The sequence below is a fragment of the Parasteatoda tepidariorum genome, chromosome 9 (genome assembly GCF_982258835.1).
Source record: "Parasteatoda tepidariorum strain Cologne lab strain chromosome 9, Ptep-v5.0, whole genome shotgun sequence".
Classification (NCBI taxonomy): domain Eukaryota; kingdom Metazoa; phylum Arthropoda; class Arachnida; order Araneae; family Theridiidae; genus Parasteatoda; species Parasteatoda tepidariorum.
The window spans coordinates 42,417,031-42,445,030 of NC_141763.1; the positions used below are offsets into that span (position 1 = coordinate 42,417,031).

At 28.9% G+C, this 28,000-nt stretch overlaps 2 protein-coding genes across 2 annotated transcripts; one reads left to right on the plus strand and one right to left on the minus strand.

Annotated features, from left to right (window-relative positions):
* Positions 1-888: 888 nt before the first annotated feature.
* On the minus strand, positions 889-23,238 carry LOC107457396 (LETM1 domain-containing protein 1). The gene is made up of 9 exons (XM_016075553.5): positions 22,831-23,238; positions 19,952-20,115; positions 14,366-14,478; positions 7,877-7,959; positions 7,005-7,191; positions 4,395-4,496; positions 3,069-3,212; positions 2,337-2,433; positions 889-1,071 (listed from the first exon to the last, which is right to left on the minus strand). Exons 1-9 carry the CDS (start codon positions 22,851-22,853, stop codon positions 992-994), a joined length of 993 nt encoding a protein of 330 aa, XP_015931039.1. The 5' UTR covers positions 22,854-23,238; the 3' UTR covers positions 889-991.
* On the plus strand, positions 23,084-27,999 carry aPKC (protein kinase C iota type). The gene has a single exon (XM_016075555.4). It carries the CDS (start codon positions 23,715-23,717, stop codon positions 25,518-25,520), a length of 1,806 nt encoding a protein of 601 aa, XP_015931041.1. The 5' UTR covers positions 23,084-23,714; the 3' UTR covers positions 25,521-27,999.
* Position 28,000: the final 1 nt, after the last annotated feature.

Below are 28,000 nucleotides of genomic sequence, written 5' to 3' on the forward strand. Positions count from 1 at the left end.
ATTTTTCTTATATGCATATATTAATATTAGGTTATTAAAAAATATCCCATATAATTTTTTCAAAAAAAATTTTTGAATATTCATCAAAGAAAAAAATAATAAAGCCTATCAAAGTGCAATGTGGAATTTTCCTATTATGTTTCATATCCCTTACTTTTCATATTCACTGTATTTATCCAATTTTATTGCAAATATTTCAATCTAATTAAGTACTTTTATGTAACTAGCAAAATCTTTTAATACTTATTTTAAGGCACTTTTTTTGCTATTATCAGTTCCATTTAAATAAATAATTCATTTTAGTTTTTAAATAATTCTAATTAATGATTTCATTTTTTTCAACGTTTTGAAACATTAGGCCAATAAACCATTTATCGTCTGTCTAAAACTATTTCCGTTTAATTTTAAAATCTTAGGCATAAAATAATGAATAATTTTAATCTGAAATCTTAACAATTTCCATTTAAATAAGAATTATTATTACAAATAAATATCGATGCAAAATTTTTAAAGTTAAAACTATGTAAATTTAAATCATGAAAATTTCACAAATATTTTTAATCTTATTCTGGAAATCTCAAGAAAAAAAAATTTTGGTCTGAGATTAAACATTCTAAAATCTCTGCAGTAAAACAGCTTTTAAGTAAATCAACATGTTTCAGATGTTTTCTTACTGGAGATACAAACTTTGTTTTAAATCATTCATTTCATTTATTTATTTGTGATGTTCTAGATAATTTAGATAACATTTCTATGCCCCAAATAATCTGATTCTGATTAATCAAGATTGTATTGTAATTATTATTATTTTAGCAAACACGAATAATTTAAAAGCTGATACCGAAATTAACTCAGTCCAGTAAATTACAAGAATGTAAAAAGATACTCTTTATAACAATCAAACAAAATTTCAACGTTTATTATAAATGCTAAATTTTTCAATGCATATTTACAAATGATTATTCTAATGACTAGTAATGATTTTCACTATTTAATGAATAAGAACCCAGTTGCTGGGAGCATTGTAAGACAAAAATATTGGACAATGTAGCAGCAGAGAAAGACTTGCACCTATAATTAAAAAAAAGTAATTGTAACATACATTGTTAATTCCAACATTTCTCAAAATTTAATAAAACTATTAGGGTTCTGCTCCTTGCTTACTATCACTTGCCAAACCCCAAAGCTTCTGATGCAGTTCCTTCCACTTTGCCTTGCTCACTCAGTAGTCTTTAGACTACTTCATGTTACACTTTAATTCAAATATAACAGAGGTTCAATTGCTTACTTGCTTGTAGTTTTCTCGAAATCAGATTTTTTTCATGTTTTAGGCCATTATAAACAGAAATCTCATATTATTTTTAAAATAATTGCTCATAACTTTTCAAAAAATATATAACGTTTTCTAAAATAATGTTTAATATAATAGAAAATAATAACAATAATATTAGACAATATTATGGGAAATATGTATTTTTCTCACAATTTTGCAATTAGACACTATAATGCCAGCCATATATACTGTGAACTTGATATAACATCCATACAAATTCTGCATCTTTATACTTTCTTCCAATACATAAGGAGCACACTTTCATAACTACTTCGGTATGTCAAAAGAACTTTCAGACATGAACTCTTTACCAAATCAGGCATTAATTAATAAAAGCATATAATTTGTTTTTCTTTTAATTTGAAGAGAGTGTATTAAGTAATTTAAAAAAAAAACTAATTTAAAATTTGAATTTAATTAGGTTGAATGTATGAATTAATTTAAATTTTTGCTACATAAGCATTTGTAGAACATAAAACTTGTAAAATATTTAGAGGATAAAATACTAAAACAATAAAAAAAATATTAAAATTATTAGTTTAAAAAAAAATAAAATAAAAAAATAAGAAAGCTTTTATTTAAAAATACATTAAACACAATTCTTTGTTTAAAATAAACTGTTTAAAAATTCTGATTCATAATAAAATAAAAGTTTTAAATTATTCCTTATACTTATAATATTTAAAAAATTTTATTTTCCTCTTTTTAATTTGTACTAAAAATCAATGGAAATAAAAGACTGTTAAAGTAAAGCACTTCTACAACAGCCAGTTGTTAGCCGGGGGTAAAGGAGTTTAAGATTTCAAAAGAGAAGTAGAAAAACAGAAGTAAATCACCAGCTTTAAATAATTCGGAAAAGAATTGGAAACAATTAAGATAGGATGAAAACAATGATTGAATAAAGTTATTTAAGTTTTTTTTTTTTTTTATGGAAAACTTGATCTGTGTCTCATGTATTTTCAAGGTCAATCCTAAGATGACTAATAATTAAAAAAGTACTTACTTTCAGTGTTTTCAGCTATATATATCCAATGTGAAAGAAATGAGATCATTTCCTCTCTAGTTAATCCAACCGAGCATAACCCTCTCAAAAAGCAAGCCTAAAAGCAATAGTTAAAATAAAAGTTAAGAAAACTAAAAAAAAAAGTAACAAAGACATAATTTCCAACCTTTACTTATTTATTTTTTGTTCTCGCTTGATAACATCATTAAACTTAGTCAGGAACATTAAACCTGAGCAAGTCATACATTGTAACCTAGTGATTGGAAAATAATTTAGGAGAGTTAAAATATTTTTTTTATTTTTTATGATCCAACATGCCAAAAACCGAACTGAGATGGCTAAAAACTTGGTCAGGAATGTTAATCTTGACCAAGTCCTACATTGTGACCTATTGATCGGAAAATATTGATTTGAATGGTAGATATTATCTGAAAATTAAAATATTTATCTTTCTTTACTATCCAGTATCCCAAAAAACTGAAGTGAGAATCACTAATCCTGTTCAAACTAGATTATAAAACTATTCAAATTTTAAGCATATGAATGATTATGACTTAATTTTAGTGTCGTCAAAGCAGATATACAATCCTATTTGAAATAGAAAAATAAAACAAAATTTAATTTGAATAAATATAAATTTTTTTAAACATTTAATACACTACGATACATATTTTCTCTAAACACCGTAGTGTTTAGAGAAAATAAAATTTTGAGAATACAAATACTTCTTACGTGTTTCAGATCATGTAAAGTCATGTCATCAAAACCTTCCCTTGATATAGCCAAATCCATTTCACGAATGAAACCAGCATGTTTCCATAACCGCCATTGTAAACCAGGCAAAGCAGAGATTCTATGCATACGACATAAACTGTGCTGTGAATATAAAATATTAAATAATATTATATTGATAGCTAATTTTATTACCCATTAAATTCTAGTTTTTAAAAATCTAACCTGGAGAGGAATAGTTTCCCTGAATTAAAAGTACATAAATTTATTTCCAGTATTTAAAAATTTTATACTTTCATCATGTATGAAGCTCATCCAGAAAGCAAGTTTCCCTATTTTTTTTAAAAAAAGGAACTTTCAGGAACCTATTTATTGGCAACAAGTACAGCAATGCTTCAGCTATTTTTCACCATAGCCGCAACCAGAATTGAGACACTTGTTGCATCAACTTTTGTATCCCTTTGTCGTAGAACTCTGCCGCCTGTGAATGGAACCAGCATGTGACAGGCGTCTTCAGCTCTTCGTCATAGCCAAAACGCTCACCAGAGGAAAGAAATTTTTTGAGGTGTAAGAAAACTTAAAAATCGCTGGGAGCAAGATCATTCATTGTCATGGAGAAGCACAACACCTGCAGTAAGCATTCCACGACTCTTGTTTTGAATGGCATGTTGCAATTTCTTCAGTGTTTTCTCAATTCCAATTTCTTCAGTGTAGCGACAAGCGTTTACTGTTTGGATGGAAGTCAATGAGCAGAATGCCCTTTCTGACCCTTTTCGTGCCGACAGCGTCCTAAGCGTTGAATTTTGTGTTCGGGTGTCCGGTTTTTCCATTCACAGACGACAGAGGGATACAAAAGTTGATCCCATGATACGACAAGTGTCTCAATTCTGGTGGTGGCTATGTTGAGAAATAGCTGAAACATTGCTGTACTTGTTGCCAATAAATAGGTTCCTGAAAGTGGGAGTTCTTTTTTTAAAAAAAAATAAGGAAACTTACTTTCTGGATGAGTCTCGCACACAAAAAAATTATAATTTTAATTCGAATTTATCAATTAAAATCCATTAACTAAAATTCCAGTTAGAGCTTAATAATACTTAAATTTTACATCTTCCTTTATGAGATAAGTAGATTTAACAGTTATTCAACAATTTTAAAACCATAAAACAAATTTGTTATGTTAGAAACTGCTGTGTTTACATAGTTTGCAATTATTAACATAATTTTTTGATTGAGATCATTAAAACACATAAGATAATTTAAATAAAACATGGAGAAAAAACTTTTTTTCATAATAAAATTCATAGAAAATATCATAAAAAAACTTACTAAATGTTTTCTAGACATTGAGAAAATTCCATAAGGCTTATTTACAAACAATGGTTTTAGGCTTACAATTTCGTCTGTTGTTGGGTGTACACCACTGCCTAACTAAAAGCACAAAGAAAAATAATCCATAATTTTATAAATAAACAATGTTATAAAATTTTAACATTGTTTAATTATAAAATTATGGATAATTTATAATTAACAATGTTAAAATGTCATAATAACAACATAATAAATAATGCTGACAACAAAATTCAAATTGTTAAAAAAAAAATCAGTATCTTTTTCAAAAATAAAAATTAATATGCAGTTGTGTAGAAACACAGTTGATATTTCAGCAGTAAATTAAAAACAAGTTTTCATGCTGAAAAGTTAACTTCGCTACTTAAAAGCTACTTTACTATTTATATATCATTTATAATCATTTTTATAAAGTTTTAAATGAAATTTCCTATTATATATTTTAAGAATAGTACTGATTAGCTTTTTCATAATTAATGGATAATGAGCTTAACCAAATAAATAATTCAAAGGGGCTCTATGATCACGTTATTAAAGTGTTAATTAAATAAATTATAAAAACTTTGTAAGGAATTTCATTTATTTATTAAATTTAATAAATTCATGCATAAAGGAAAATTTGGAAAAACTAATACTTAAACACTTTTTTTTTGTTTTAATTTAAACTGTTGATTACCAATTGAATTTTATTTTACTTCGTATTTATAACTTTTGTAAAACGTGTATCTCTGAAAGTTTATTATTGCCTCTCCATCTCAACAAACATTTAACATTGTTTTGCTAAACTATTTTAAAAAGTAAAAACTAAATTCTATTTAATTAACAAAATGATGTTTTACCTTGTCTTAAAGCAGCTATTTTTTTTCTTTTTGCTTAAAAAATTACTTCAATGATTTTACCAATGAAATTGGAATTATTAAAAAACTTAATTTCTAAAGTAGTCTTAATTGTAATAATTGTAGATTAGAAGTGAAGGGCTACTTGCATGGCAGATTCATCAATGTAGGAAAGCATGCCTAACTATTTAGACAGACATATTGACAGCAATTATAATAATTTTTATATAAACATCAGTGTTCCACACACTAAATTTTTTATCAGTTGGCTTAGTAATATGTTCACTTAAATTAAGTACCTTTAAGCACTAGATTTCAATTAAAATTTAAGAATGCAAAACTGATTTGTTTTTGAAAAAAATATTTATTACATAATAATAATTATCAAAAATATATAGATAAACAAATTAAATAAAAACAATGGGGAAAACTTAACTGCCCATAGAATTAAATTTAAAATTTTTTTTTAAAAAGAAAATATTTTATAGAGTAAGATAAATGTAAGTTAAATACATTAATAAACGAAAATCTTTCAAGCATAAATAAGATTCAATATTTAGTAAGGAATATAACTATGATTTAGGGAATACATGTAAGAAATTTATAATGCGTACATTATAAGAGGTTTTACAAGTCTTAAATATTTTTCAGAGCTCTTAGAAAGCCAAAAAATATTTTAAACAAATTCAAAATTCGCTAGTTGTAATAATATTGCGGTAAAATATAAAAATTTTTGAAAGTAAGAAAGAAAGATATACAAAAAAAATGTCTAGCAATAACACTGCACAAATAAAGAGAGTCAAAAATAATTACTAATGGTCGAAAATCACATATTGTAACAATATTTTGTAATAAAAAAATTGAGATTTGTAAAACTAAGGAAATACAAAGCGATAACCACTGAAAAAACAACGGGAAAACTACATTAATTAAGATAGGTTGTGTGAAGAACTTTGTTGTGCAATTCAAAATTTCAGATTTTTTTTTTTTTTTTTACGAAGAAAAAAATTCAAATTTTTTTTTTATCACATTCAGGTGCTGCAGCAGATCGAACTTTGAGAGCTGGCGGGCTACAGGTTGAGCAACCCTATTAAACAGAGCTTTACTACATATACATACTACATATACATAAATTCTCAAATGTAGCATTTTCTTTAAAAAAAATGACTGGGTACACATAGTTTAAAAACAGGTACACATACTTAAAAATCATATATTTTAATATTAGATCATATCTTTTGGTATTGCTTATGTGTCGTATTAAATTATAATAATTAAACGAGAATTTTAAGAAAAGAAAATTTTACATGAGAAAAAAAATCTGACAAAAATATAATAATACTTTGATCATGAAATAAAATAAAAATTTCCTTCAATTTTATTGAAAAAAAATTTTAAGTCCTGAAAAATTGAGAATTTTGAAATTTTGTATTGTAAATTTTTTATTAAAAGAAATTGCTTTTTCGGTCAATAAAATACATACATTGAGTATAGGAATAAATACTATTACTAATTATAACAAGTGCAATAATTAAAATAAAATAAATGTAAGTTTACAGCTTTCAAAGTAATAAATAACTGTCAGCTTTCTGAAGTTAAAGCAGAAATGTTGAAGATAAAGAGTAGAAAAAAAAATTTTAGAATTGAATGATTAAATATTATAGGTTATTAAAATAAAATGAACATGGAAAGCTCATTTAAAATTATTTTAATGCAGAGCAATTATTTCAATAAGTAATAATTATAGTAATACCTTATAAAACAAAGCTTGACAATTCTCCTTGAGATTTATGTCTTTGATGTTATTAACTTGCGCTTGCAAATGTCGAAATACAGGTCTATAATTATAAAGTTTTTTACGTTGATAAGTAATTGCAAAATCTAATTTTTGTTGTAAACTCCAGAAATGAGATGAAAGGGTCTGTCTTGGAAATAAATATCTAAAAAAAAAATAAACAATTATGAGTTTAACAACCTAAGAAACATTTGAGCACTACATATCAAAATCTTCCAAGTTACAGAACTTATAAAAGAAATATTTCTACAACCATTAAAAAAAAATTGTCAAAGAGCACTGCTATAAAATTTTGGCAAAATTATGAATTTGGGGAGATTTTGAGAAAAATATGTCTTTTTTTATGCAGAAAGAAGCCTCTAAAAATTGCAATAACCAATGTGCATAAATTTGCAGCACATTAAAAATGTAATAAAGCAATTGTGGTAAACATTCATTTAAAAAAATAATAAAGTGCTTGCAAATATCGAAATACAGGTCTATAATTATAAAGATTTTTACGTTGATAAGTAAATGCAAAATCTAATTTTTGCTGTAAGCTCTAGAAATGGTCTGTCTTGGAAATAAATATCTAAAAAAAAATTTTTTTTTTAAATTATGAGTTTAACAACCTAAGAAATATTTGAGCACTACGTATCAAAATCTTCCAAGTTACAAAAAATGAACTTATAAAAGAAATATTTCTACAATCAAGTCAAAGAACACTACTATAAAATTTTGGCAAAGATATGAATTTGGGGAGATTTTAAGAAAAAAATGTCTTTCTTTTTTTATGCAGAAAGGAGCAACTAAAAACGTTGTAAAAAAATGTAATTATAAAACAATCTTACATCACAGGTAAAATCACATAGTTAGCAAATGGGAGTGCAGCAAGTAATAAAACGGGTGCAACTTTTTTCAGATCTTTAGGAACCTAAAAGAAAATAAACTTCATACATAAAACAAAACAGCCTAAAAATAATATCAATACAAAATTTTAAAAGAAAAATTATAGCAAACGGAAAAAATCCAACAAATACAAGAACAAATTAAACAACCACTCAAAATTCTGCAGAAAGAAAATAAAGCAATAGAGGTGGGTGATATGATGTAAAAGAATAACTAATGTATGTATCTATTCTAAAATAGTAAAACTCAGCCTTAGCCAATTTTTTTCAGTTACTTGCTTTTTCTAAATTGTAACATTTGTACTATAAATATCTGTTTAAAAGTAACATATCTCATCCTTGGCCAATAGACAAGGTTAGTCCTACGTCATCAACGACGTTACTAGCTCTCCTCGTTCCAAACTTTGTTTTGAACGGAGCAAACAATATGGCGTTTCTCATGTAGTTAAAAGTGGGTCAACTAAATCCTTGAATATATTAATATAAAGTCGAATTTAACCACTGAAATGGCAAGAAAAAGTAAAATTAAGCTCTTCCATATCGTAAAGTTTTTCTCTGATGAACCTAAATTGATTGAAAGAGGAGAGAATGCCGTAGAAGCCAACTTTTTGCATATATGATTGGGAGAATTTGTATTTAATATTTACCATATGAATTCTATTTATAATCTGGAAATCAGAAACTTGTGAATTTTATTATTTGGAAAATGATATTTCTAATTTATGTTTAATTTTTCTTAAAATATGTATATTATATTAAATCAATTTTTTTTTTATAATATTGAGACAACTTATTAATTGTAAATAATTATGAAAATTTCAAAACAAATTAAAAAGTTATGTAAGGAGCATGAATAAAGTCAGATAAATTAGTGAAAATTATAAAACATTTGAGATACACGTTTTTAAAATAGCTAAAATTTATTGGTAAATGTACTAAAATGATAGCAAGTTAAAAAAAAAAAATTATATAAAACTTAAACAAAAGTTTGAAAATTGACAGGGCTTAAAAGATATTTTTGCAATCAATTAAACTTGTAGGTATTAGTATTATGAAATTAAAAATAAATTTGGATAATGGTGACTTGAATGTTACGTTCAACATAAGCCAAAGCACTGTAACAAATAAAATATTACTATGAAGGTAATTTAAAAAACTTTGATTCAGACTGTCAAAAGCAAATTTTATTCCATAATAACAATAACATTTGCCAAATATGAAAGCTGTATAACTAAATATGTAAACATACATTAATTAAAAAAGAGTTAAGTTTCTAAATAAAAAAATTTCTTAAAAATTTGAATTATATTTATTTGAAGTGCATGTGAAATTAATATTATTAAATAAGTAAAATTTAAACACCTATGTGAATACATAGATTAATAAATATGAATGTTAAATAAAAGTTTATGTATGGGATAAGTATGTTTTAAAGAATTCTAAAAAAATTCATGTTGCACTTTCTTATCGAATAAAATAGGAATCTGAGATTTTAAGATAAATTGATGATAAATGAGCTTATTGATGACTCCCCATCTTGTCGTCTAAACAAAATATAGAACTTGAAATTAAAACAAAAATATAGGAAATTCAAAGCTTTTTAATGCTTTTCTTTAATTAAAAATCTTAATTAAATAAAATATATTCTGAAAACTAAACATAGTATTGACCCTTTTAACAAAACACTACACTGCACTGCACTATCATAACATTACACATTAACATAGCACTACACTAGTTACGTTAAGAAATAATCTAATATTAATTATCTAATAATAAGGCATCTCAAAAAATTAATGCATAAAACTACTGTTAAAAACTAATTAATGATGATGTTGACAAATATGAATAAGAAAAAGTCAAAATAAATCTGAGTTTAAACTGTGCAGATTTAACAATATGTATACATATTAAATAAGTTAGGTACATAATTTATTCCTATTTAGTAGTTAAAAACTAAAGCTTATGAGAATTAGTAGCAATAATCAGAAAATGTTAAGCAAACGAAGTTTACAATAACTACAAGTTCAATCATCAGACATAATTAAATAAACAGACATTAGTATTGATAAATACAATCTAATTATAGATTAAAAATTAATTTCAGAATAATGTATGCCTTTCCATAACTAAAGAAAAAAATTAGATGTAGATCAAGAATATATAACAAATTCTGAATAAAATAAGACATTATTATAAACATCAAACAAGAGTTAAAAATATTGACGCTTAAAGCAAATATTGACGCTAATAGCATTTAATGCACTTAACTCGTAAAATACCCTGTATAAAGAAAACTACTTAAATTAGGAATAAGACCCTTAGAACCGCTATATAAATTTATTTATTTCAATAATGAACTAAAAATCTTGCCGTCTTAAATTCACATAGGAAATGCCATTGAAATGGTTCGTTCGAAAAAATGTTTGGAACGAGTTTGAAAGGAGGCGGGATTTGACGTCATATAATACGTCATCACTGTTCCTGTCTATTTTATCAATTTCCTTTTCTTGCTGTATGTTATAGCTAATATGATGCAAAACAATATAAATCTATACATAATAATAAACGCGGCTGTGTGTGTGTGTGTCTGTAATCACAATATATCGCCCCAGAAGCCTCGCCCAGGCACGAAACTCGGCACATAATTGTGTTTTGACATAATGAAGAAGTATTTTTTTTCTTTTTCAAAAATTTGGATTAGTTTTTTAGTTATCAGTCATTTTGTAAGAAAATCTATGCTTTTTCTTCATCAAAGAGCCATATTCAGAAAACTATTAAAAAATGCACTTACTTTTCTCCACTCTTATAAACGTATGCTAATGCGAACCTTACAATTGAAATATTAATTTTCGACAACTTAAACCAATAATATACGAAGGAATTAATAATTTAATTGTAAGGTTCGCATTAGTTTAAGTGGATAAAAGTTTAACTTTTGTATTAAAAATGTGGCAACATATTCGATACGTAAATAGAACGCTTCGCTTTGATTTATTTGTCGCTGTGCATAATTGTTATAATAAGTTTTTTTTCTTCTTTCCACGCTCTATTTTTTTTTTCTTAAGCGAAGACGATAATTTTTGTAGCGATATAGAAATAGAAATTGATACCATAAAAATTATATAGAAATAGAAATTGATACCATAAAAATTATATAAAAATTGAAATTGATACCATAAAAAATTAATTCGTTTTCGTGTTCTTTTCATGTATTTAGCATTTTAGTTTTTTTCTTCTTAAGTGTTGTAGCTATATAAAATAGGAATTTAATTATTTTTGAAGGAACGATCACACTTACCTTGAATCTCTTTGGTTTCTCTATTCTTTATTTTAACAGTTTTTATTAAATGTAATTAGTTATTTTCAGAAAAGTTTCAGTTTGAAGGTAAGCACTTAGATTTTAATATTGAAGTTTCATGATTTGCTTTCATAGTAATTGTTGTTCTAAAGTATTCGTTGACTTCTTAAAAACCCGATTACTCACATGGCAGAACCGCCTTCCAAAAAACTTTGTATTTTGTCAAAGAAAAAGATATTAAGAGATTCTCAAAGAAGAAGGGCCCAAGAAACGTCTGTGGAACGTGAAAGACGGATGGAACATGACCGAATTTTGACAAGCAATTCTAGAGCCCAAGAAGTATCAGAGAAACGTCAAAGAAGATTAGAAGAGAATCGTGTCTCAACTAGCAGTGCTAGGGCCCGAGAAACACCTGAGGAACGTCAAAGAAAATTGGAAGAGGATTGTGTCTCAACTAGCAATGCTAGGGCCCGAGAAACACCTGAGGAACGTCAAAGAAGATTGGAAGAGGATCGTGTCTCTACTAGCAATGCTAGGGCCCAAGGATATGAAGACAAAATTCAGGACAAGACCACTTTAATTGTCCACTAATCTTCAGATTTCCTGCTATGTTTTAAAAAACTTTATTTGTGAAAACCTTTAGAGTGGCGGACAGCTGGCCGCCTTAGGCGGCTAGTATTTAATACAAACATCTGTTCCAAAGTAATAAATGCCTTTAAATTTAGATCAGATATTCATAGCCTACATACTGTGAAGCAAATATTTGAGAGATATCTCAGTCTTGCTTGTCCTTTCTGGGTGTGTGTGGGTATATATATATATATATATATATATATATAGTTCAAAATGAAGAATAAAACAAAGAAAAATTAAAGACATATGAAAAAAGGGGGAAATAATAAGTAAAAAAATAACAAACAACAGTTTAAAAAAAAAAGGATGAAATTTTATTTAAAAAGCCAGAAGAAAAACCGGAAAAAAAGATAGAATCTTTTCATCAGCCCACACGATTATATCCGTAAAACAGAGTGCTTTCTGATATTGTATCAATAACGCCAAAGCAAAATACATTAATACAATAGTGTGAGTTATGTATATATATATATACACTGGTTATCATAAATTAAGGAAAAATCACAAAAATAGCGATAACTCTTTCAAAAGTAAGCCAAACCGTGCAAAATTTGCATATGTTGTCCACTAAGAGTAGCTGAGTAAAATTGCAATATGCAAATTAGTGGCGCTGCACTCGGCTTACGTCATCTGCCTGGAGCATAAAAGTCCAAGTTTGAGAGAAAGCACACAAATTTTACTGTGATTGCGACATTGAAAATCTGAGATAGCCAATTCGTAATAATGACCTCTAGGCATCATTTGCCTGAAGAACTACGATGGAGAGCCATCGGGAGACTAGAGGCAGGGCAGAGTCAATCAGAAGTGGCCAGATGGCTAAATGTGAGTCCATCTGTGGTTCATAGACTTTGGAGGCAATTTCAAACCACAGATTCGGCATCTAGGAGGTTCAGTCAAGGACGGCCAACTGTTACGACCAGTGCCGATGACCGATATTTGACATTAAGTGCACGCAGGAATAGAACCGCTACTCCGACACATCTTAGATCCTCTCTTGCTGCAGCCACCGGAAGGTTGGTGTCAACGTCAACTGTGCGCAGAAGGCTCCACGAAGGTGGTCTGTATGCGAGACGACCAGCCATTTGCGTGCCGCTCACATCACGCCATAGGAGAGACCGTTTGCAGTGGGCCCGACAACATGTCCACTGGACGTCAGATCAATGGAGGCCTGTTCTCTTTACGGATGAGTCCAGGTTTAGTCTAGAAAGTGACAGTAGACGTTATTTGATATGGAGAGAACCTGGGACCCGTTATCATCCATCAAACATCCGTGAAAGAGATGCATACGGAAGAGGCAGTGTCTGTGTTTGGGGAGGCATATCCTTAGGAGGGCGCACATACCTCCATGTCTTTCCAAGGGGAACCGTGAATGCTCAGGTTTATCGAGACAACATCCTTGATGCTTATGTGCGCCCATATGCCGGGGCAATTGGTGATTGCTTCCTGTTACAGGACGATAATGCAAGACCACACAGAGCTCGCATTGTTGATGATTATCTTCAACAGGAAACAATTACTCGCATGGAGTGGCCAGCTCGATCCCCGGACTTGAATCCTATCGAGCACGTTTGGGATGCTCTAGGGAGGCGTGTATCTGCCATCAATCCGCCCCCTCAGACCCTTGCCACGCTTGCAACTGCTTTACAAGAGCAATGGCTCTCACTTCCTATTGAACTGATAGACCGCATAATTGAAAGCATCACACATCGCTGTTTGTGCTGTATTGCTTCTAGAGGCAATCATATTCCATATTAAAGGTACTTTTTCTATTGCAAACCGATACTTCCAATTTGTTTATTTTATACATGTGCTAATTTCTATACTACTATTAATGTCTGATAATTTCTTTTTATGTTGTTTAATACCTTACTATGTGTTGTATATTGTGGGTAAGTTTCATAAAATTCCATGTGTAATTTCTTGAGTTATCGCGATTTTTGTGAATTTTCCTTAATTTATGATAACCAGTGTATATATATATATATATATATATATATATATATATATATATCAGACTTGGCATGTTTTTAATCAATTATTTCCCTTAATTAAGTATGTTTTTAGACAGCACAATCAAATTGCAACAGGTGGTTAAAATTTTGAAACATGTATCATACCACTTTCCAATTAGATACAATTATGTAATAAATCTAATACAACTGGTATAAAAAAATATTATTCATTACAAAACAGTAGTGAATTATGAGTAGAACACAGGAATATTGTATCTTATGGTAGATCTGACATCGTCCAGGCACAATTTTAGATTTTATCTACACTTAAACTGTGCAGTGGCAAAAAACTAAATTACTTAACTAAATAGGAAATAAACCCAGGTGAAATGACTGAGAAAAATTTACAACATACACTTAGGATAAACAGGTTTAACTAAAATACTATAATATATTCATAGACTGCCACAAAATTTGCAATTAAAATTTAAATAGTTTTTTAAAATGTTGCTTTTTAATTTAAATTGTCTTAATAAACAATTTTACCTGAAAATAAACTTCAAGTTCTTTTCTGTGCAAGTCTCTCACTGATTTGCCTTCACTTAATGATGATGAAATTCTTATATATTCTTTTATATCACTGTACAAAGTTTTGGTCCCTAGAAGTAGATACAGATATATAACTCATCTAGATAATTATGTGTTTACTTGATCTTTACATTTCACAAGTTAAAAATTATAATAAAAGTACTATAGTAGAGTGGCAAGGAGATACAAATAAATTTTCTAAAAAAAAATTACAAATTTAGAATTTTTTAACGTGTTTAGGCAATTTTGCTTTTTGATAACTAAACAAATAACTTTGTTTAGTTAACATAAAACAAAATTGTCAAAACACAGTAAAGAATTCTAAATTTATCCAGGCAGAAGAAAGTATGTTTATAGTAAAGTTATCCTTACCAAAATAAAATGAAAAATTATTGGCTATTCTGAACAAGGTCTATTCTGATCTTTCTTGAACAAGCTTGATAATAAAAATTCTAATTGTGTCCTATATAGACTATTTTTCAAGATATGAATTGAATATTTAAATATTACTAAAAGATTACTTTTTTAATCTATGAAAAGGTTGTGGAAGTTAGAAATTATACATATATGTAAAAAACTAGTCTACAGTAAACAAAACTGAAAAGACTATTCTGAGTACAAAGTCAAAAGCTAGAACCATGTTTATCTGAAGCAATTGAAACCAGATCTACTTTGGGATAATAAAAATATTAAGATTATGTAGATAGTTTAGATTACATAGAGGTGATTCCATCATTTATTAATCTCATATTTGCAGACTTTAAAGGCATATAACTCAGGTAAAAATATTTGAGCAGGTCTAATAATTTTTGACACGCTTAAAGAAATTTAAAAATTTTAAAAATTAAAAACTGAATTATATAATTCTTAAGTTTGCAAATGCAACATTCTGAAATGGTGAAATTGCCCATACATAATTTTTAATCTATTTTCATCAATGAACTCTAAAAATTGATTTTTTTATATGCTATTTACATTTAATATGACCAGCCATAAAGTGTTTTTGTCAAATAGGTATAAAGATGTTTAATTTTAAAATTCAGTGGAACTATTGTTCCAGATGGCAATATTTTTTGCTCTTTTCTTTTATTTATCAATTTAATATTCTCTTCTTTAAAAACTAAATAAATTGTACAAAGCAGCAACTAATTTTAAAGTTTAAGCTAATTTCACTGATTTTTAAAATTGATTACATTTATTCATATTTCCTTCCAAGCTTTATAAATTTCTCTCCAGTTTCCAATTGCAATAAGATATACACAAATGCAGAGTATGATATGTGCACATACCCTCCAACTTATGAAGATTTTGAAAATAATTCTTGTGCTAGCGAACCAAAGTAGAAATTTTTAAAGCAAATGGATCTCTCATAAAACTTTTATCAGAACTTAAGAATCTAGCCATATGGCCTGCACTTTTATAAATAATAGTGGACAAGTTACGCTAAAATTAATTTTTTTTATATATTAAGACATTAATTTTGCTACCGTCTGAAAAGAAGATTTCTGAAACTACGGAAATTCCGTAGCAGTTGGAGGGTATGTGTGCAGATAATGCAACCTGCCTCCGTCATAAGAAAACGAACATGCAATGGCATGCTTAGGGTTTTAACGGCCCTTTGCAAAACATTAAGGCATTTTATCGTGATTAATAAAAATCATGTTTAATTTTAACAGAGTGTATATTAAACATTGGATCCTTTTTCTTTTTTTTTAAACTGCATTTAACGATTTGACAAAATGAATAGATAATACTTGATATTATTTAACAAAAATGAAACTAAAATTCTTAATATCACTAATAATAAAAAGGTTAATATAATTATTAAACTATTGTAAACTAATTACCGTATAAATAAAGTGAGTTATTATTTTTTATCAAATTTAAAACATTAATAAATAGCAAAGACAGAGAACCAACTTGTCAAATGAAAAGTAAATTAATTTACATCAGAAAACATTTTCAAAGAAAAATTATTCTTGGCGGAACAAATCTTTATTTCCAAATAGAAATCAATAATTTAAAAAATTACTTGTATTGAAATAAATGTGTATAAAATTAAATTGTTATAATTGAAATATATTTAAAGATGATAAAATAGCAAATTATATTACATACTACAACAAGCATATTAAAATATGAAAATAATATGAAATGAATAATAAAAAATATAATTTGAAAGTTACATTCAGATCCTTATTTAAGCTCTTAAAAAAAGAGAGAGATTTTATTTCTTAATCTATTAAACTTATTTCTTGATTCCATGAACAAAACATTTATCATCAAGGAAATTTGATATTAATGATTTATTATCACAGCCCTAAGTATATTATATTCGTTAATGGAGTACTGTGTAAATAATATACTTTTTAGATAAATCAGTGATTTAAAAAAATCATGTAATTCAAATCAATGATTTGTAAAATTAAATATTTTAAAATCACTCCAACCCTGTTTTTATATTTCTTGACATTTTCCGCAGCAGTTCTTATGGATTGCCCTCCACACACACTCTCAAATCGGAAAAAAGCCGAAATTTTTAATACAATTAATTTCAATGATATAAAAGTTGAAAGTTGACAAAAACTTTCATGTTGTTACTTTAAAAATTACACTCTTGATATAAAAGAACATTAACTGAAATGAAATTCACATTTGGAAATGTAAAATATAATAGCTGGTATGAATTATATATCAAAGGAATAGTAAAAATACATTCAAGATTTAGCAAAGAAAAACTTGTAATAAAGCTATTAATCAGTCTCGAATTTTTGGCGGTCCCAGGTGGTCACTCAGCTTGACTACCCCTAAGCACAGGACAAATTGAACAACACCAGCAATAATAAAAATAAACAGGCGAAGCAACAAAATTTATGATTCAGCAAACCAATGCATTCAACATTACTGACAAAACATTTTTTAACTAAGATAAAAATGATCCATTCCTAGTAGTCATGCACTACACAGCGTATTTTTTTATTTCGAAGGTTTGACTGCATTAAGGCGAATAAAAAATTAAAAATACGAAACAAAAATTATGTATGCAAAAAAAAACTGCTTACTGACTAATACCCTTCAAGACATTTGTACCGGTAACTGCTGGGTATTAATAAGTGAATACTAAGGGAAGAGATTACTTAAGACAATTATACCAAAAAAACAGGAAGGCACATGATAAATAGGTTTAGTGGCAGTACATTTTAAAGCGTTGAATTAACCCGATAAAAACTAAAGTAAATAAATCATACCTTGGCTTGGTCCAGATAGCCGTACTAAAAAGGAAAACAATCCATATATTGTCCACAAAAGAGTTAAAAATTAAAGAACAAGTCCAGAGTTCGGATGAAGTGGAAAGTTCATATTTTGTTCTATTATCACTTAATTTAGCATCAGGAAGACAGCGCAGTAAGCGTATGGAGAAGGTACTGGATAGGAGAGGCTGGAAAGTTCTTTATTTTTGAGGTCTTCGTTCTGCCAGAATGAGTCCGCAAGCCAAAAAACGCAATCAACGCAGGATAACTTCAGTGAAAAGTTGTAAAATAAGGATGAAAAAGAAACGATGTAGGATAGTCATCTTCTTCTGCCAGCATTTACCAGCGAAAACCATGATAGCCGATGACACCACGCCAACACAAACTCCGATGAGTTTCATCATTTGACTCAAAGGGAAGCTGCAACCACTGTCATTTTGAAGAAATCATTGCGCGGTGATCATTCACCAAAACATGCTGAGAATGGTAGATGGTTTTCTTGAAGAAAAATGCAAAGTTTCTACATTTAAACTACGAATGCAGCCACAACCATCAGCAATGGCGGTATTAACGCCATGTTCCGACCTCAGGGGGGAGGGGGAGAAAAAATGAAAAGTGAAACTCCGTTTAGCGGAGAGCTACATGAAAAGATTTTTTTTTTAATGCCACGAGCGTCCCTTGTGCTCCGATATTTATCCTCTTGCTTAAAGTTAAAGTTAAATTACTTATTTTCAGAAAGTTGAGATGTTATCACAATTATTTTACCAGCGTTACGGTTAAGGAACACATCTCAGATTTTGTAAGACACGCTGACATCAAAGATACCGCCAAACAGGTGTCTTTTTTTCTAAGAAAAAGGGTAGGGCCAAAGGAATGTGAAACGGAGAGTCAGGGGGAGAAAATCTCCATTGCACTACAGATTAAGGGGCGAGAAGAATTAGATCAGCAAATAAGGATCTGTATCATGAATTAACAAAATAATACCAAAATTAAATTAAACATGTGACTTGATGTCACAACATTGAAACAAACACAAACATTTTAAACGTGGAGGGAAAAAATGGGGCTTATCATCAACCAAAATAAAACTAAAATTTTTAAAATTAATCCTAAGCAATTAAATGACATATTCTTAGAAAATAACAAACTAGAGGAGGCAAACAGTTTTACGAATCTCGGAAGTGTAATTTACAACAAAGAAGGTACTGATGAAGATAAACGAAATAGAATAAACAAAGCCTGAAGCAGTTACGCTATTCTCAATAAATTCTGTAAAAACATAACAAATTCAACACAAATTAGAATTTTCAATACAATGTTAAATCTGCCCTATTCTATGGATCTGAGACATGACACTCAAATAAAAATAACATGAAAAAACTTCAAGTACTTATTAACAACAGTTTAAGAAGAATCTTACGCATCAAGTGGTTCCATAAAATTTTTAACACAGAAATCCTTAGAAAAGCAAAACAGAAATGGATTGAACAGCAAATTAAAATACATTAAAAAAAACTACCAGAAAAATTTAATATACCAGAAATAATACCAGATTGTAATTACAAATACCAGAAAAATTTAAAGTAAAAAAAGTTTTTGATTGGAACTCTTAGGGCAATAAGAAATTAGGAAGACCTAAAAATACTTGGCGCAGGACAATTTTAAATGAATTGATAACAATAGTAAAGACATGGAGAGAAACGAAATATCTAGCCACAAATAGAAGGAGATGGAGAGCTATAATAGAAGCCCTATGCTTCGATTCAGGTTGAAGAGGAATATATATATATGTAAAAAGAAAAACTTCAGAATCAATCTAAAAGAAGAGCTTAAAAGAAGTATTCCAGTTAAAGAAATTCAAATAATCGAGGTTCCAAATATTCCAAGCCTATTTTCTAATAAACAGCGAAATTTTTTTAAAAATTTTCTTTTATTTCCAATGAGCTGCACAATCGGTCTTGCCAATGAGCAGACTTAGTGCGTTCTCCAGAGGTGGTATCCACTCTTTCAGGACCACCACAATGGGTGAGATACCGTAGGTCATGTTAATTTGGACGTCTAGTTTCTGCCACACTAGATGGCAGCACCGAGACTCTATTTGGATGCTAAAGTGCACTAGGAAGACAGAGAAATTAAACTCCTTTAATTATTCATTATAAATTAAAATAAATAATAGTGCCTGAAAGCTTTTTCATTTTAATAGTTCATGACCATATTCAAATCTTCACAACACATTATTATCATATTATAAAGCATTAAGAGACAATTTAATAAGACAAGGAACAAATATTACCAACAGAAAAAACCTGATAAATTTTAAAGGCTTGAGGAAATTTTGTTTCAAGTATTTTCTCATATCCTTGAACAAAAGCAAAACACTTCTGTACCAAAAATTCTTTAACACCGGTAAGTGGCTTGACATAACGACTGCCAGGCGTGATTTTTTTGCAGTAGTATCTGAAAGTAAATAAAATTTCAAAAATAGTAAGAGCAATAAATATTGGTGTTCTAGAACTAGATATTGACAAAAATTGGAATATACAAGAATGCTCAAATGTTGCAAATTATTATGAATTATTTGAAAACTAAATTAGCAAAATTTTTCAGAATAAAAGAAATGAAGAACTAAGTACAATATTGCTTTACTCTAAATTTATTCCAATGTGATGTTTTTGTAATTTTAGACAAGCCAATAAATGATATTCCAGAACTATACTTGAATATTATGTAGGTGAATACTAATATTTGTATTATAAATTTTAACTTTTCTATGGGTCCACCTTTATAAGCTCCGTGAACAATGAGGATTGATTTTGCCACATGAATATTATTAGGGTAGGGAAATCATATTAGGGTAGCTAAAAAATGGAGGACAGGCTTCTTATTTTAGAAATTATCTTATGTTTGTTCAAATCACTTTCACTCTTATCCATTTATCTCATAGTTGAGTGGAAAAGATTTCTGTATGAATACATATAGCAAAAAAAAAATTTAGAATTTTGGTAATCAGCAGACAATGGCACTTGAGATTAAAAAAAATAAATATCATACAACGGGATTAACTTGAAAGGCATGAAAATTTCAGTTCTAAAGGTAGTAGCCAGATTAAACTATTTTTACTAAGACTACTTTCACAAAAATGCGAACACTTTCTTAAACTTTTAACAGAACTTTTGGATGGCCAAAACCATGGGGGAAAAAATATAGAAACTGAAAATTATAAAATGACACAAAATATTATAATCTAGAGCAAATTCGGGAAGCTTGTGGAATACTCTTCACTCTTTAACTTCTTCAGCATCCGAGTCCATATCCAGCAAACACTTCACAGATATGAACTCAGAATTCTACTTACTTTAATAACACAAATGTCACTAGTTCATTTAAAAGATTTAGGTTTAATAACATGAAAGGTTTCTTTATATCTTCTTTTCAAAGTTTAAAGATCTTTCTTTGGTAGGAAAATTCAAGGTGTCAAAAACATGCAGAGGTGTTAACTCACTTGATGACATAAATAGTGCACATTTTATTAATCTTCCTCCAAAAGTTTGAAACTATTAATCATCATTTTATATATTCCTACAACAAACTCTGAAGACAGTATGATAATTTGAAACACATGATGAATTTTTTTTACAACGCAAAACATACTCACCAACTCTAAATATTTTGTGGCCAATGCGAGCAGGCAAGTTGAAATTTTACCCTCTGCTACAACACGTAACCACTCCTGGGAAAACCACTAAACATTTTTCTTTTCTTTTTTTTAACATTTTTGCAAGTTAAAAAATTCTTTGGTGCCTAGGTGAAGATAATTGACACAAAAAGGTATTGATGCCAAAACATTCTCCTTAGGTGATTTGAGAAAGTGATGTGATTGCTATAACGATCTGACTTCCAAGTAAAATTGTGATAGTACCACTGTTTTCACTACAGAGTGAGAACCTCGCATATTTTTTTCTTTTCTCGCATTAAAAAATTATTACAGCGAGAAATTTGCGCATTCTATAAATCAATTTCAAAATTCGAGAATTTCTCGCATTACGCCATTTAGAATAAAATCCGTTTCACTTTTCTTCCTGGATCTTTCATTATTTTCAACATCCACCCCGTTATCTAGCTTCCCTATTTACCAGTATTGTTCAGAACTTTTTCGAACAACAGAACACTACCCCTCCGAACCACGGTACCCCTTCCAGAACACATTTCTCTGCTACCACGTGTTTACCATAGGTAAGGTTTCTTCATGTAAGACGTTAAAAATTTTTATGCACTAATGTAAGATGGACAAATACCTGGTAAAGGCAAAATCTATGATGATTCAGCAAATATCATATAATGATGCAGCAAAAATATTCAATGCTTTTAAAAAGTAGAGGACGTTAAAAATTTATTATAATTATAGAAAAGATTTTTTTTCAAATTTATTTGTGTTCCTTCAATTTTTAGAAATCTCACTTAACTTTTTGAAATCTCACCATGTTTTTGAGAAAGGGTGAGAAATTCTCACCCATTTTTTTTTCTATGATGAAAACACTGTAGTACAGTGAGAGAGATTTCCATATCGTGATCAGCTGTAGAATAATCGCCAAGTCTTGGAAACTTCCGAGCAGTGGCCCGCGAAAAACTAAGAAAAAACATCACAGAAAGAGATTAACTCGAAAAGTTTAACTTGCAGTCAACCACCGGCAAACATCTACTCTTTTTTTTTTATTTACAAATTTAAAATCTATTTGGCACCTTGGCGATTGTAATTTGAGCAACACATCACGATAAGGAAATATCCCTGTACAGATAAATGGATAAGAGTACAAAAGGGGTGAATCCCAGAAGATTGCAAATAGCTCATTAGAGCAGCTCTAGTACAACATCAACAACCAAAATCTCATTTAAAAGTGGAAACTTAACATTTATGTCATTATTTACTTTAGGCATAATTAAATTTCTAAGATTTTGATCTTTTAATAAATAACTATTCTATGTATACTTTTATAATATTATACTTTATTTAATAAAAAACACATTAAATGCCATTTAATTTATTTAAAATATATTTCAACAAGAACTTAAAAAGAATAACATAATTTTGTAACATTAAATCATTAATTTTGGAAAGAAGAAAAAAATAATCCTTAAAAAAGCAAACGTAATTTTTCAAAAAGAAAATAATACCGTGATGTTATTATATGTCGCATCCTGAAATTAGTGCAAAGTAAAGGTGTCAGCTTCTTTAAAATATCGGTAGAATAGCCTGGTTAGTACATTATTTAACCAAATAATGTTAGTCTCTTTCTCTGTAATTAGTCCTCTGCTGACTTCTCTGATCTCGATTTGTTTCTGGCAATAAATCTATCAATTAAATATAAATTGATTGATTGCTAAAAATCTAAAACATTTACTTGTACTGCCAAAGAAGACTGGCATTTGTCATTAAATTTTACTGAGTAGTAGGTTCAAGTCAAAAATCAGTCTCCTTATTGGTATTTTTCTAACATAATTAGAAATCAAATAAAATGAAACATAAATATAGATACATTTCGGCCGCATTTAAATTCTAATTACGCCAAAATTAAGGCAATTGCATTACTGCCTCAAAGTTAAAATTAAATTTTGGTTGGGTAAACATGTTCAGATGAAATTCGAGTTCAAAATTCACAATCATTTGAGCTAAACATTCAAAATAAATTATTCACCTATTTCATTTAGTCTCCAGAGAATTATATTAGAAATTCTGCATTTTTAATGCAATGTTAATTTAATGTTTTTTTCTCCAGTATATGGCAGCAATAGGTATATAAACAAGATCACCGTGTTCAATTGATTTTGTGCGGAACTTAGCCCTGCCCAGTATTTAATTATTTTCTTACTTAGAGAAATTTTACAATTTATTAGTTTCTTTATACACAAATGAATCTCATATAAGTGTTCAGTTCAAATTTAACTTTAATTCTTTATACTTAGAATCTTATTCTTCATTACCGTGTAAGCAAAGTGCCTGGAGCAAGTTTGACATTTTCGCAGAACTTGTCATTGATTTGTCTTAAACACTAAGAAAAATGTCTCAAATGCCTGGTAACGAAATTAGAATAAAAACTGTTTACAATGGTGGCGTAATGATAACTTATATAGAATATACAGTCACTCTTGAGGACTTCTGTAAAGAAATGAGAGAAATATGCAAGTTTAGTAACGATCAAGTATTTACCATTAAATGGATTGATGAAGAAGGAGATCCGTGTACAATATCTTCGCAGGCCGAACTAGATGAAGCTCTTCGTCTGTATGATGTAAATAAAGATTCAGAATTAACTGTACATGTATTCCCTAGTGTACCTCCCTTACCTGGAATGCCCTGCATCGGCGAAGATAAAAGTATTTATCGTCGTGGTGCCCACCGTTGGAGAAAACTTTATAAAGTCAATGGCCATTTATTTCAGGCAAAACGTTTCAACCGCAGGGCTTATTGTGCCTTTTGTGTCGATCGTATTTGGGGTTTAGGACGACAAGGTTTCAAATGTGTCAATTGTAAGCTCTTGGTCCATAAAAAATGCCACAAACTAATCAAGCTACAGTGCCTCGTGGGATTAGAATCTGGTGGTAATGCTGCCAATCGTATGAGTAAATCCGATAAAATATCGTCAAACGGTGAATTAAATGAAAGTGGAAGTCAACTCTCGAGATCTGGAACACCAGCAGCTAAGAAAAGGCAAAACCAGATCATGGAACTAAGAGAAAGTCTGTCACAAAATGAGCAAGTGTCTGTTCAAGATATTGATCAGGCTTCCAACGACATGGCTTTGTCAGGCTCCAGGCAGTTTACCCTTCACGATTTCGATTTGTTGAGAGTGATTGGAAGAGGCTCTTATGCTAAAGTTTTAATGGTTGAGCTTAAAACCACAAAACAAATTTATGCCATGAAAATTATCAAGAAAGAGCTGGTTGCTATGGATGACGACATAGATTGGGTGCAAACGGAAAAACATGTTTTTGAAACGGCTTCTAACTACCCTTTTCTTGTTGGGTTACATTCCTGTTTTCAATCCCCAAGTAGGCTTTTCTTCATCATTGAATTTGTGCGGGGAGGAGATTTGATGTTTCATATGCAACGTCAGCGCAGATTGCCAGAGGAACATGCAAGATTTTACTCGGCGGAGATATCATTGGCGTTGAATTTTCTTCATGAAAGAGGTATAATTTACAGGGATTTAAAATTGGATAATGTTCTTTTGGATCATGAAGGGCATATCAAGTTGACTGATTATGGAATGTGTAAGGAAGGTATTAGACCAGGAGATACAACTAGCACATTTTGCGGTACACCTAATTACATTGCTCCTGAAATTCTGCGGGGAGAAGATTACTCGTATGGAGTCGATTATTGGGCTTTGGGTGTTTTGCTCTATGAAATGCTTGCTGGGCGTTCACCTTTTGATATTGTTGGCGCTGCAGAAAATCCGGATCAAAATACAGAGGATTTTCTTTTTCAAGTTATATTGGAGAAAACCATACGTATTCCAAGATCTATCTCTGTTAAAGCCCAATCTGTTTTAAAAGGATTTTTGAATAAAAATCCTGTTGAGCGTTTAGGATGTCACCCCCAATCTGGTTTTTCAGACATCACCTCACATGCCTTTTTCAAGAGCGTCGATTGGCAGCTGTTAGAAGCAAAGCAAGTGCCTCCTCCTTACAAACCTAAATTGGAAACCGATCGAGATCTGGAACATTTTGATCCTCAATTCACTAGCGAGCCTGTGCTTCTCACCCCCGATGATTCGAGTGAAATTGAGAAAATTGATCAGAGTGAATTTGAAGGTTTTGAATATGTCAACCCATTGCTAATGTCTCTGGAAGATTGTGTTTAGATTATTAAAATTCTGATAAATTGACTTAAATAATAAGCAAGGTGAAACTGATATTTTTAGATATTTATGTTTTGTGTTTGTTGATTTACACTTGTATATTTTGGCATCAAATTGAGCTTTAAATAAAAATCAAATGCTATGTACCCTATAAATAGCATAAAACATAAAGTAATAATGGGAGCTATGTTTACATCTACATTAAATGTTTTGGTGCAAAGTAGTACCAGTATTAACCTATATTCACATATTTTAATCAAGTAGTGGTTTCTTGAAGGAAAAAACAAGTTCAATGTGGAAACTATAATCATTCACTTTTTTTTTTGTAGTTATGATAAAATAATCTGTGATTCAAATATCCATGTTTGATACATGTAGTGAATAAAGTTGTATTTGTAATTTTCACTTAAGTTTTATATTATCTATGCCTATTTTGCATATTAAAATATGTACATGCTGCTATTGTTTATATGGATCTTTAAAACTATTGTTATATGTATATTTTAGATTGAATTACAATTTATATTGCTGTTGACTACATTCCAATTTTTATGCTTGTGCTTTAGTTTATAAGTTTTACTTTTCAACCTTATGATAAAGCTAAACTCACAGTATTCAACCTTTTTTAGTGTAGGCAGAATTTGTATTTGTAGCATAGTTTGAAATTAAATTTAAAAATAGTTGATTGTTAAATTCTAAGAAAGTGAATTATAAAAGTATAAACTAATGAAGTAGCTTGTTTTACAATATTTCAAGTATAAATATAAATTTCAGTATTAGATGCTCTAATAACATTTAAGAATTGTTTTCTTATGATCTACTTATTAAAACTAAAATATGTCACCTTCTTACCTTAAAAAATATAACAAAGTTTGCATTAAAATCTTAACAAAGCAGAAATTTTACAAATATAGCTCATTGAAACTACCTACATTTCTTTCTGGTGTGTGAATTAACCTCTTTCTAACGTCACATACGGAGAAAAATAATACCTAACTTCCTTTAAATATCTTATATTTTCTGTGATTAATAAATCTTACCTACCTAATGCAATTCTTTAGTAATAATCTGTTTGCCATTGACTTCTATAGAGGTTTTAAAAAAACTTTCAAATGTGTGAAATTAAGTCTGCAATAATTACTTACTCATGCCAGAGATAACTGCAACCTTAATACTTTATTTTAAAATAACTCTTTCCGTTATAATTATATATAGAAACAGCTTCTTAGTCAAATTTTTATTCAGATTTAAAAGCACTAATTTAAATTAACATTTATTACAGCAGTTAAATTTTGATTAGTTTTGTTCAATAATTTTTTTGTAAATAAGAGGAGTCAATATGATACTTGACATTTATTTGAGATGCTTTTATACTATGTACTCAATACTCCTGCTCTGTATGTTTCCTATACAGTATTGTAGTACTTGAAAAATGTTTTGTGACTTATGGATAATTTAAAATACTTTGCCAGGTCAAGCTGATGAGTTGAGTACTGTGAGTTTAATTTGGACATACATAACCAACAAATATACGTAACTTTAAACTCACTAAGACATCTTATTTTTAAGTATGACTATTAAAATGGGAGTTTTACTAATAAACTATAATAAATAAATTTGGACTTGTTTTATGTTTACAATCAATTTCAAGAAATGTTATTTTAAGATTGCCTCAATATAATTGTCATCTTTTTCTTCTTTTTTTAATTTTCTGCCTTTTTATTGCTAAAGCACTTAATTGTCAAAGTATTGCTTGTATATATATATATCCCAAATTCTTATTTTTATAAGAATACATTTGTGTTTTGAACCCCTGAAAATAAGAATTACTAGTAATTTAATGTTTATATTTTTGATGTTAGTGCATAGATAATTCCAGTGATATTTACATATTTATACACAAAAAATGTAAAATGAAGTAATTTCTTTGGGTAATTTATTAAAGGTCTTGTTTCTTAAATTGTTTAATGTTATATTCAGGACGTGAAAAATTATATTGATAATTTTTTACATCATGATTTGATTACATTATTTTTACAATGATTTTCTCAGAGAAGAAACTGTTCCTTAACATTTAAAATATTTACCAATAATTCATTGAAAATAGTGAATACTATTTGAAGTGCCTTAAAATTTTGCATTCTTAAGTGATATAAGTTAAATACTTCTATGAATTTGCATGTAATTTTAAATTTGTATTAAGTGGGTTTTTGTGTGAATTTATATTACTTAAAAAAAAATTTCTCCGAACTAAAATGATTCATTTTAAGTCTAAATCATATTAGTATAAAAAAGATACATTATTTATTTGATGAAGATACATTCGATTTTTACTTGTTCAATGTTACTATGTATGGAAAACTGAGAAGTATTATATAACATGGTTTACATTCTAACTCATTACCTATTATTTTATTTCTTTGTTTTTAATTTTGCATTTAATTTTCTTCTATATGATTGCAATAAAACTTTTTATGATTAAT